General features: G+C 35.5%; 2 protein-coding genes across 13 annotated transcripts; both read right to left on the reverse strand.

Moving 5' to 3' along the window:
* Window positions 1–3,864: 3,864 nt before the first annotated feature.
* LOC140890744 (uncharacterized) lies at window positions 3,865–7,537 on the reverse strand. 12 transcript variants are annotated; one of them, XR_012152278.1, is made up of 7 exons: window positions 7,083–7,537; window positions 6,925–7,011; window positions 4,960–5,058; window positions 4,732–4,791; window positions 4,546–4,617; window positions 4,248–4,319; window positions 3,865–4,077 (listed from the first exon to the last, which is right to left on the reverse strand). XR_012152278.1 is itself a non-coding variant. In XM_073298767.1 (5 exons), the coding sequence occupies exons 1-4, from the start codon at window positions 7,103–7,105 to the stop codon at window positions 4,551–4,553; spliced, it is 249 nt and encodes an 82-aa protein (XP_073154868.1). In that variant the 5' UTR covers window positions 7,106–7,537; the 3' UTR covers window positions 3,865–4,077; window positions 4,546–4,550. The 12 variants fall into 12 exon arrangements, 2 of the variants coding, with proteins under 2 accessions (XP_073154868.1, XP_073154865.1); XR_012152272.1 differs by having other exon boundaries at window positions 4,960–5,815; XR_012152274.1 differs by adding an exon at window positions 5,714–5,815 and having other exon boundaries at window positions 6,925–7,537.
* Window positions 7,538–11,180: 3,643 nt separating this feature from the next.
* Window positions 11,181–11,897, reverse strand: LOC140890179 (secreted RxLR effector protein 161-like). Its single transcript, XM_073297937.1, has one exon. It carries the CDS (start codon window positions 11,895–11,897, stop codon window positions 11,181–11,183), a length of 717 nt encoding a protein of 238 aa, XP_073154038.1.
* Between the last annotated feature and the right edge of the window lie 627 nt (window positions 11,898–12,524).

Here is a 12,524-nt window from a genome sequence, read left to right on the forward strand (position 1 = left end):
CTTGCAGAAAATAAATATTAAAAGGGCATATAAAAAGTTGATGCAGATCGAGAACCTATCACATTACCCATAAAGTTTTAAAGGAATGAATATATATATATATATATGAAAAATTAATCACTCCTTTGTTCTTCATAACAGTGATAACTCTTGCTTGGGTACTTTTTTAATTTTTTAATATAAAAAAGTATGTGTTATATAAATAACATATATTATACAAATACTAATTTTTCATCTAGTTTCTTTTCTATTTTTCAAATTTGAATTATTTTGACATGTAATTAACAATAAAAATCACACTATTTCCTTTATAGACAAAGCAAACACCTGACTAGCAGGTATATCACATAAAAGAAATGTACCCGCAATAACCCTCTCATTCTCCTCCACTTCCTAGTCATGATTCAGCGCAAACACCTGAATAGCAGCACGCGGTCGCAGATTAGATCCTTCCGTTGATTGCCCTGATGGCCTCTGCTGCACAGTAGTCTGAGAACCAGAGCCTGAACTACCTGCTCCCCCAGCATGAGGACAATCCTTCTTAAGATGACCAATATCTCCGCAACGAAAAAAAGCTCCTGAAGCTTTGCGGCACCTATCCGTCGGATGATTCTTGCCACAGTGGTCACACTTGCCTTTCTTCCCAAAACTCATCACACCCCCAGATCCAGAGGAAGAAGTAGAAGAATCAGACTTCTTAAAGGACTGAGCATGGGAACCCAAAGAACTCGCAGGTCGAGAAGACTGAAATGACTTAGCTTGATTCACACCGATCTCTGCTTTCCAACACCGGTTCACCAAGCTTTCATAGGAAGTGGGATCATCACACACCGTGACTCGGTCAAAAATCTCCTGGTTCAGCCCCTACAGGAAATTATCGTACTTCGCCTCAGAACTGGCGCAAATATGGGGACAATACGGAAGGAGATCAATGAACTTCTGCTGATACTCTTCCACAGACAAAGATCCCTGCTTCAGATTAAGCAACTCAATGGCCTTCACCTGGCGTAGAGCTGGAGGAAAATATAGTTGTCGGAACAATTTGCAGAAATATGGCCACCAAACATGACCCTGTTCCTAAAGAACTGGTGCAGACGCGGACTTCTACCACTTAAGAGCGCGTCTCTCCAACAGAAAAGTGGTAGCCTCCATCTTCTGATCCTCGGAGAAATCGAAGGCATGAAAACAACTCTCCATACGCTCAAGCCAATCCTCTGCTGCCTCAGGTGTTTCGCCTCCCACCAAGTGCTTTGGGCCTATCTGCACGAATCTATGAAGCTCGAAACGATGCCTGCCCTCTTGATGATGGCGATGTGCACGGGGACGTCTAGGAGCGTCACCATCTCCCCAGCGGCCAACACTACCCTGACTCTCATCGTCTCTATCGACCATCTGAAAATAAAATGCTCATCAATACCCAAAGAGCCAAAACTAATTCCCAGAATTATTTTAAGCATGCTTTGATACCATAAATGTAGTGACTCACACCGTGATCACCTACTAATCAGAACTAAGCATGCAATAATCTTAATAAAAACATAATCAGAGTTAAACTGCGGAAACTGATAAAGTTATATAATCCCAAGAGAAGAAATCTGCAAACTTAATTATTACAACCAAATCGAATAACAATATTCTCAATACCAACATCCTCAGAATGATAAACAACACTGCAAATATAAACTTCCCATGCTAACAACCTCGACACTTAGGATCTCCCAGCATCTCCTACGCTATCCAACCTGAGACCTGCCCCGTCGAATAGGGTTTTCAATAATAACAGAAAATAAAGGACGTGAGCGCACTATGCTCAGTACGAGAGTATGATTATACAATATTATATGTGCATGAATGCAAGTGTACGGGTTACCAAGACTCGAGGTCAAGAATCTCTGGTTCAAGAACAGACTCGGGCTCTAGGTATGTAGCACTCTGCGCCGTCGCATCAAGAGGTGGCTCACATACCTGACAGTGGATATAAGTGACCTGATCACGAATCTACGTGTCCAACCATCCACTTACAGGATAGGGTGGAAACCCTACTACAAGATATTATAAGGATACAAGCTCAAGATGATCATGCATGAAGCATAGTGACATAATATATGCAGATAAAATCATGATGCCATATAAATAATGCAAAACATAATACATGCATACTCAGTCAGGATATCTCGAACATTACTTTCGTACCTTAATAATACTAGGCAAGCTATACCAGCTCTACTGTCCAAGCCTATAATAACAAGATTACTATATCACTAAACAATATCTACAAGCCTAAACTAAGATAATAGATACTCCCAAACTATTTATAGTATCTAGAGTATACCTTCGTCCGTTGTCAGCCTTTTGATGTCGAATGCCCCAGAACTTGGGCACAACTTCGCTACGACTTCTGGACGTCTCGCCAAGGCCTCGCCCCTTTCCCAAGTTGGTTGGAAACCCATAATAAATGCCAAGAACCGAGGTGAGAAAGATGAGAATGAGCAAGAAAAATAGCTCTCGGATGCCCTATTTATAGACCGAGTTTGGAAGCTCCGAACTCCCCTTCGGAAGCTCCAAACTTGCATGTCTTCCACGTTGCGGAAATGCAACGATCAGAAGCTCTGAACTCTACTTCGGAAGCTCCGATCTCCTGAGTGTCCGACCTCCTTGACACGTCGATAATGCACATGACCAAACTACGATCGGAAGCTCCGATCACACCTCGAACGTTTCGAACTGTCCGTAGCCTCTGAACCCTGAACTGTGCTTCCGAAGTGTTCGGACCCTCCGAACTTGGGTTCGGACCTTCCAAATTCTCCTTAACCAAAAATCATAAATTTCCCAATTAAATCCAAATTAAGTCCTTAATCCATGCTTAATCTTATAAAATGGGACCGGGTTACTACATGTGTTTTGTGCGAAAATTGCACTATATTGGTAATTGGAGTTAAAGTTACTGTAAAATAGAGTTATGGTTAGAGATGGCCTGATTTGTGCATGTTTCAATTAATTTGTAAAGTACTCGTATTTCATTCAACTATGTTTAATAATTGAAAGGAGGATGAAAGTATATAGTTTTATTTTTCTTTCTTTTTATTGTCCTTTGATTTGATCATGCTAAAATTTTTTGAGTAAGAACTCAAGAGTCAAGATAGATTGTGGATACAGTGGGGGTAATTAAACCCTTGGTATCATTTTTTTTTCCTATTATCAGTTCTTACGATTTTCTTTTTCATGCCCCCGGTGACTACAAGAAAAAAGGGCTATAGTGACATTCATAAATGTCATTATATTTCACTTTTAATGACATAAAAGTTTTAGTGACATCTCCAAAAGATGTCCTCTATTCTAATGTCGTCTTAGCCTTGCTGACATTATATAATGTCATTATATGGTATTAATATCAACACTATAGGTGTCACCAAAAAATAATATAATGACAATATGAAATGTCAGAAAAACCCATGTTTCAAAGACACTTATATTTGTCTTGTTAGTTGTTATGATCATAATAATGACAAATTTATTTGTCCTTTAAAATCATTTATAATGACACTTACAAGTGCCCTATATTTTATTTATAGTGACAATAAAAAATGTCACTAAAAACATCTTATAAAGTCAATTTAAAATGCCTCATTATGTAATTTATGGTGACACTTATAAATGTCCTTTATACTTACCTATATATGCATTAAACTTCGTCATTAAAAGTTATTTATATCTTTTAATATTTTTTTAATACATCACAAATCCATTAATATTTAAAAGCAATTCAAAATTCTAAAAATTACAAATTATTGACATTTATCAAAATACTTGATCAAAACTACAATTTATTAATAACCAAAGTTTAGATACATAAAATTCTTGCAACATTCTCATAATATATCTACAAGTTGTCTTGCATTCTCATAATGTAACAACAAGCTAAGTACACTAAAATCAAATGACTTAATAATAAGAGAAACCATCATTGTTTTTCAGAAAATCCTTCACAGTCTGGACAAATGCTGCAATAAAACTCATTTGACCACAAGCTTAGATTAATCTCCGCGAACCTTTGATCAAATCGAGGCTTCATCCAACCTAAAAGATAAAATAAACTAACAATTATATTCTTATTTCAACTTGATAAAATGATTAGACTGTAATATCTCTTGCATAAGTTTAAAGAACTCTTGAAAATGGATGAAATTTATTCAGAACTATCAACAAACAATTCCCAAATGAAATCGAATAAAAAGTAAAGAAGTTACAAATCTTTCAGCGTAGTCAGCTTTTCTAGTGTCCCTGGTTGTTCGCCAAATAAATAGTTTGAAGAGAAGAGCCTTGAATCATAAAAATATTGGAAAAAGATCAGTTTCAGAATCAAATCAAATCAAGAAGTAACACAGAAACAAAAGACATACAAACTATAAAGACATAAAAATAAACATCCACACCAATGTCGAAACTAGGACGAACATCCTTTCCCAAACAAAATCCTAAATAAGCCCCATAATTCCAGGAAAGAAAAGCTGAGATTAACAGATATTGCAAATCAAAGGGCTTTACAATTTCTATATGACATGAAGATTCCCGAACTCCGGAGGTATAGTTCCTATCAGCTGATTGAACTCCAAGGTACTGTAAACATTTAAAAAAACAAGAAACCTTAATCAAGGTATGAATCAGATCAAAATTTTATTTCTCACATGAAAATTGTAATAAAACAGAAATGGGTGTCCAAAAAAGCTTTACAGGTTCGCAAATGTGCTGATGTTTGCAAGCTCTTTCAGGATCAGACCATTTATCCAATTTCTGTGAAATTTAAGGAAATATGCAATTAAGGCAAAACATATTCGCACAAACCAACTGTGAACGAAAATTACCAGTTACCTGAATCACAAAACCATAACAAAACCCATTCTTTAACATCAAACCACAAATATTATAAAAAATGAAAATGAGGATTAAAATCTTACTTACCCCATTATAAGCAAACAAGACTGAAGCTTCCGAGTACTTACTGTTATCTCTCCCATTGCTTCTTTCATCAACAATCTCCACTCAAACACAATCTTGGAGCTGAAATGAACATGTTATTGACACCAAAATTCACTCACAAGAAAGTTAAACGGGTGAGAGTAGGAAAAAAGTTAGCGTAAAATATGGAGTCTCTTGTAAGCTCCTCTAAAATACTGTTGAACAATGACTAATAGCAGTGTACGCCAACAAAACAGTTGCTAAACAAAATAAATGGTGCAAGAATCTTGGCCAGGAAAAAACTGGAGAAAATAGCTAACACCGCATTTATAGTCGAACCATTCTATACACTTGGAAATGCAAGAAATATATTCTAGTTGAAGTATTCATGCCTGTCTACTCACTATCTTCATGCAAATGTTTATGATAGTAGTACAAGTTCATAAGAAAAGGACTGCCCATTCAATTGAGCATGTTTCCAAAAATTTACTCTGCCTTCTTACCAAATACAAATAAACAGCCATTAGGTGCAAACATAGCTCATAAAGAACTGATATAGCTAGAAAAAAGCAAGTTCAAGTAAAATAGTAATATTATCAAATCCAATACTCCATCTGTCCGACCTCAAGAAGCTTAACAACCATTCATGATTCAACTCATTACCTTCGAATTATTTAAAAGATACGAGAAAAATCAAGTTCAAGCTAAAGGAGGCTAAACAAGAAACTTTTTCTCACATCAGATTTGTTGTTTCTACCCGTACGTAGGACGACGTTAGCGGTCAAAACCGGAGAAATAATTAAAGCACCACCAAGGCCAACCCATTTCCCCCATTTGCTTCTTGTTCAAAGTATAAAAGCTGAAAATAATTAAAAGGAACTATTAGAACTGAACTCAAGCAGCAAGACCCTCCATTTCTTCCTTCAAAATTGAAGAGTTGAGTGACTAAAAAGAATAATGTTTATTCAAAAAGTAGAAAGATACAAGGATGTGTTGAGTAAATATGGGTAAATGAAGCATCTCCACCTTATATTTACTTTGAGATGACACTAAAATATTTTTTTCCATATTCTTGTGTCATGTAGATACCCACTAGCAGTTAGGGGATCAAAGCCATGCACAAAAGTAGACATCATCCCAATTTTTGTCTTTGTACAATATATTAGTTGGTGTTCATACACATTAGCTTTAGTAAATATAAGCTTTAGTAATCATCTTGATGTATGTAGTTTTCTTCTTTAACTATTGTAGCCATTAAATCTTATTTCATCTGGCTGGCTATATATTAATTTTGATCAATAGCTATGTGAGAGAAACTGAAATATAAAATCTTGGAGAAGAGTAGTGTGATCAAGTAATCAATCTTTTATTTTTGAGATTTAGAGACTAATGAATCATTTAATTTCGTTAAGATTAACTCTCTTAGCATACATATATAACAGGAAGTCCTGCTTTACAAGATTCTGGACGAGCAATGAATATGTGAAAACACAAAAGTTTCAATGCTTTTATCTGCTCGTTAACTAACAAAACTAAAGCAACCCGCATAAAATTTAATATAACAATGGAGTAGTAAAATTTAAAAGTTGTCCATAATCATATGAAATAAACTGAATGGAACAGGGATATATGAACTCTTCTTTTAACAGGAAAACAGTCAGCCTATCTACAATTTTCAATACGGTCTCCAATACTCTACCCCAACAAAATGATAATATAAAACTAACATCATTAAAATAAATTCCTAAATTATCAGTATAATTTAGAAAAAAAATGAAAATTTATTAAAGAATCAGAAATCATGTTTATGGCTAAGATAAATTGGCATAAATCGGCAGACATCAATACCAAAGCGATAAATGCGCTGAAATAATTAATCTCTAAGCAATAAAATCCTTAATAACGGCAGCCTGTTAAAATTCAACCAAAAAAATGTAAGTTCTAGAATAGAGTTGGAATCGAGCTTACAATGACAAAATTCAAAACTAAAATAGGCCGGCACTTAACAAAAGCTATCCTCGCCGGAAAAACTCGCCAGATTGTGACTAAAATGAGCTGGAAGAACAGGGCTTGAGCTCAAAAGCGTTCTTAAATTTTGAATTCAAGTTAAAACATCAAGAATAGACCTGAAATCGGCGTTGAAACTCATCGGAGAAGAAGCAAACAGAATCAGTTGCGGCAGCACTTCGGTCTCATGGAAAGGGGCTCAAATCGGTCGATTCTTTGGCTCAAAACGAAGATTCTTTCGTGGGAAACAAAACCTATAAACTGATTTTTGGATTCAGGTGAAAGGATAGAAATTCGGCAAGAGTGAGTGTCTAGGGTGGGATAGGCTTTCTACTGACTTGGATCCATCTCTCGTAGCTGCAAATTGTCGCGTGAATAAACAACATTTTTTCGAGAAAGAGTAGAGGAAATGGAGAAATCAGGAGATGTCGTGGTTAAGGTGTTGAAGGCGAAGTATGTTGAGCTTGGGAAAGAGTTTCTCTTTGCCTTGATAGTTTTGTTTGAAGCGTGAAGTGGAGGAAAGGGTAAACACTGAGCTACGATTTTGGGGGTGGGAGGAAGACCAATCGACGAGATGAAGAGATTAGGGGAGGGAACAAAAAATTAGGGCTGAGGATCAATTTTTGGGAGGAAGACAGGGGTGCAAACGAGTCGAGCCGAGTCGAGTATCACGCTACTCGAGTTTGAGTTCGACTCATATTTAACTATTCGAGCTCGAGCTCAATCGAGTAGTTAATTTTGTACTCGAATTCGAGCTCGTCTATATCGCTCGAGCTCGAAAATTATATATAAATATATATAAATAAAATATTATATACATTATATTTATATATATATTTATATTATATTTTATATTTATATGTGTTTTCGAGTAGCTCGCGAGCTATTCGAGCACATATATTTCGAGCTCGAACTCGAGCTCGATCTCGATGGTATGTTTTCGAGCTCGAGTCGAGTTTTGACCGAGCTACTCACGAGCTACTCACGAGTAGCTCGGCTCGTTTGCACCCCTACTCATGGAGAGCCGGTGAAAAATATTTTAGGAGGGAGAAGATGAAAAAAAATGAAAAATGTGGTGGGAAGCTAAGAATTTTGTTTCGTGACATTTATGAAAAATGTCGTCATAGAAAATCTAATTCCATATTTATTTTATTAATATTTTGATTTTTAATTAGTGTCATATGTATATATATAATGACACTAGTCATTTGGATTATTTAACTGGACATTATCTATAGCAAAATAAAGCCTCTTGTTATTTTCACAGATTTGTTTTTAACATTTCTTCATATTGCAGCATGGAAACCATCACTTTAGGTGATAAAAGAATTGGAATTAAGACTAGTGTCCTAAAAGAAAAGGCTATCGCGCACTTGCAATATGCTATGCTGCTATGTTGATGAGTTGAAAGAAGGTTTCTACCCATGGATTGATCAGGTTAGTGAATAACTGAATATGCACTGGTCCTTACCCTATTTCTCTTAGGGTTACTAGAACATAAAAGTTGTCATGTAACATGTCCGTTTGTGTAGTTTGCCACAAAGTTGGTTCCTCTTTTGAAATTATACTTTCACGAAGAAGTCAGGAAGGCTGCTGTTTCAGGTGATACATTAGCAGGAGGTGATTTTCTTCTTGTTTAGATTATCAAAACTTCTAATGTATGTTCTTAATTGTTCAATGTTTATTTCTAGCAATGCCGGAGCTATTGTGGTCTGAAAAGCTGGCTGTGGAGAAAGGTATCGCTCAGGGCCGCAATGAGTTGTATATGAAACATTTGTCTGACTACATAATTCCTGCTTTGGTGGAAGCCTTACATAAGGTGGTTGTTAAAGTCTATTTGTTAAATTCCATCTTATTTGTTAATGATTGACTTGCTTTATGCGGGAGGGTGAGTTATACTTTCTCATTTTTGCAGGAGCCTGATACAGAGATCTGTGCAAATATGTTGGACGCATTGAACGAAAGTCTTCAGGTGTGTAACGCGTATTATAAAAAAGAATTCAACATGATTATATTAAAATGGTTTGTTATGTGCTTCTTTTGCTGTTGAAATATGTAACTGGTATGTATTGACAAAAATTAGTTTGCTTTCTCTTTTAAACTTGCAAAAATGTTTAATCAGTTGTTTTACTTTTTGTGGTTTTCCAATTTTCATCCCCAAACTCTCCTATTCTTTAAATTATATAATCTTTAATTTAATTTAATTTAAAGAAAAATTCTTCCATTTGTAAATAATATATCTTGATTAGGCAGCACGTCATATAGTGCATGTGTGCACACCACATGTTGGAGGAGTTTGCATGACTTCATCATTTTAATTTAGTGAACCCTATGGGAGCTTATGAATGACATAAATGGTGTTTGTAAATATATTTTTTTGTATATCAGGTACTTTAGCACCATCAATTTACGTGAATATCATGTTTGTGTTTTAAGAGTTATGATGTGGATTGCTTTTATGCAATTTGGATTACCAGATGTGATTTCAGATATTGAGGATGACTTATTTGCAGGGATTACCAACTGAAACATACTCATTTTGGTTAATAGATGGTTTTATATCGAAAGCGGAAACCCGAACAATCCTTCAATTGTTTTAATTCACGGTTTCCCATCACAGGTCAGAATGTAAGATCTTTCAATAGCATTTGAAAAGATTTAGAGGTTCTGTAGTTTTAAATTATATTTCTATTATTTCTTGGAGTTTTGGGGAAGTTTGGTCGTGCTGTAAGATAATAAAGCCTAGGATATATAATGAGAAACTCTGTGAGAGTATGAGACTTTATCTTTTAAATGAAGTTGGGTCTTTGATTTTTTTCCAAAATAATTTATGAGCAACAAAAATAATATTATTTTGAAGATAGATATTTTATCAAACACCCTCGTACATTTACTTGTAATCAGCCTGATCAGTAACTTACAAGCTAAGTACGTCATATGCATAGAAATTTAATAAAGAGCTATTTTGCATATTATTCAGAAGCCACTGCATTAGCTTTGAGAAAGCAGTCGAAAGGATTTCTTCTTGAATATGAAAAATTACTTCAACAAAAACCGAACCTTAGAAGCCAGCTGCAATATCTAGACCAGAGATTGTTCCATTCAAATAGCAATAAAGTTATGTGAGGTACCATGATTTGTGGTTTTCTTTCCTCATTAATTGAATTCTTGTTTCTTATTTTGATATTATTCAACTTTTGATGTGGCATATATATTGGAGTGAAAGTTGGTTTTACTAGCTAAATTTAGTGCAGGCTTATATTTATTTACTCATCATGCATGTTTTCTCTCCTCTTGTTTGTTGCATATTTATGCAGACCGGAGCTTCAGTCTTGATCAAAAGTCTATTTGATCAAACAAAATTGTGGAAAAAGGTGATCTGAAGTATGGATTTAAATATTGTAGCAAGGAGACAAATTTTGGGACCAAATGTTACAAACATTTACAAATTTTTGATGTTTCGCGTGGAGGACTAACATCTTGGTTTGTTATCTGGTGTGATATTTGACATTTTTAATAAATTTTTGTTTATATGTTTATTATATCATTTAAGTTTATGTTGAAGCACAGAACACTAGAAAACAAATACCATGCACAGCAGCAGAAAGCGCACACAACCACAATGAAGACTAAATATAATCGAAAACATAAAAGCACAAGAACACAAGAGATTACTTGGTTCGGATTAAGATCAATCCTACATCCAAGGATCTGGGAATCTTCCCATGTGAATTCACTAGTAAACGACCAAATCAAGTTCAATACAATCGATTCTAATCTATAAACCTCAAGCTCAAATTACAGAGTCTTCGTCTATAGCAGTCAAGAACTAGGAATGACAAAAGAATGATCTTCGAAGTCCAGCTCTCCTCAGTTGCTCTTCGAAGATGACTCTTTAATTCCAGATGGAAATCCCCTTTAAAGTTCTTCAGAGAACAAGATCGAATATGGAAGAGAGATAATAGATCTTAATCGTGATAACTCCTTATGCACCGATTAAAGCCCCTTAAACTGACTTTGAGCTAACTAACAGCCATAACTAACCAAGATTATGTCCTAGCCATCAGATCAAAGTTTTAACCTCTGGATTGATCCTAGCCGTCCAAAGCAACTTAATTCAAAGTCAACACAAGTCATCACAAATCTCTACCTTTGACTGATTATGGTTGCTTACTGTTAACTCAATGAGATAATCCCATCAAACAAGGTAGTTCAGATTACTCTAGATTAAGCATTCCCAATGCTTGATTGAGCTTGCTTACAGGTACCACTTTGGTTAATATATCCGCAGGATTAACCAATGTATCAATCTTTTTTATTATAGTTAAACCTTTTGATATAATGTCCCTCACAAAATGCAGTCTAACATCTATGTGGTTTGTCCTTTCGTGAAAAAAAGAATTCTTGGACAAGTGTATTGCACTTTGTGAGTCACAAAATATAGTCACACCTTTTTTCTCAAAACCCATTTCTGCCACAAAACCAGTAATCCAAAGACCTTCCTTCACAGCTTCAGTTAGTCTAATGTATTCTGCTTCAGTAGTTGATAAGGCAACCACACTTTGTAAGCTTGATTTCCAGCTCACCACATTGCCTCCAACTGTGAATATATATCCAAAAATTGATCTTCTCTTGTCAAGATCAGCACCATAATCAGAATCACAATATCCAGCAACTACACATGTGTTTGAAGCAGAATCTGAGTATTTTAGTTTCAACTCTGAAGTTCCCTTTAAGTACTTCATTAGCCATTGTACTGCTTTCCAATGTTCTCTACTTGGTTTACTCATGAATCTACTTACAAGACTCAAACCATATGTAATGTCTGGTCTAGTAGAAACCATCATATACATGATACTTCCTACTGCATTAGAATAAGGTATGTTCTTCATGTGAATTGCCTCTAGTTCCTCTTGATCTTGTTGTACAACCATCAACTTGAAATGAGCACCAATAGGAGTGCTTACTTCCTTAGCTTATGCCATCTTGAAGAGAGTTAGAACCTTATTTATGTACCTTTCTTGTGACAAGGTCAGAGTTCTCATCTTCTGTCTCTTCTTATCTCAACTCCTAAAATTTGTTTGGCTGCACCAAGGTCTTTCATCTCAAATTCAAAATTAAGTTGATGCTTAAGCTTCTGAATTCCCTTAAAGTCTTTACATGCTATGAGCATGTCATCAACATAAATCAACAGGTAGATGAAAGACTGATTTTGTAACTTCCTGTAGTACACAGAGCTGTCATACTTCGATCTCATGTATCCCTGCTGTAACATGAAGTCATCAAATCATTTATACCATTGCCTAGGGGATTGCTTTAGGCCATAAAGAGACTTCTACAGTAGACAAACTTTTCCAGCTTGAGGATCAATCTCAAAATCTTTTGGTTGAGTCATCAATATATTTTATTCAAGATTCCCATGTAAAGATACTGTCTTAACATCTAACTTCTCAAGCTCCAAGTCTTGCATTGCTGTGATTGCAAGTAAGATGCGAATGGATGAATGCTTTACAATCAATCCCTTCAACCTATGAGAATCCCTTTGCCACCAATCTAGCCTT

This window comes from Henckelia pumila, chromosome 3 (assembly GCF_033568475.1).
Source record: "Henckelia pumila isolate YLH828 chromosome 3, ASM3356847v2, whole genome shotgun sequence".
Lineage (NCBI taxonomy): Eukaryota > Viridiplantae > Streptophyta > Magnoliopsida > Lamiales > Gesneriaceae > Henckelia > Henckelia pumila.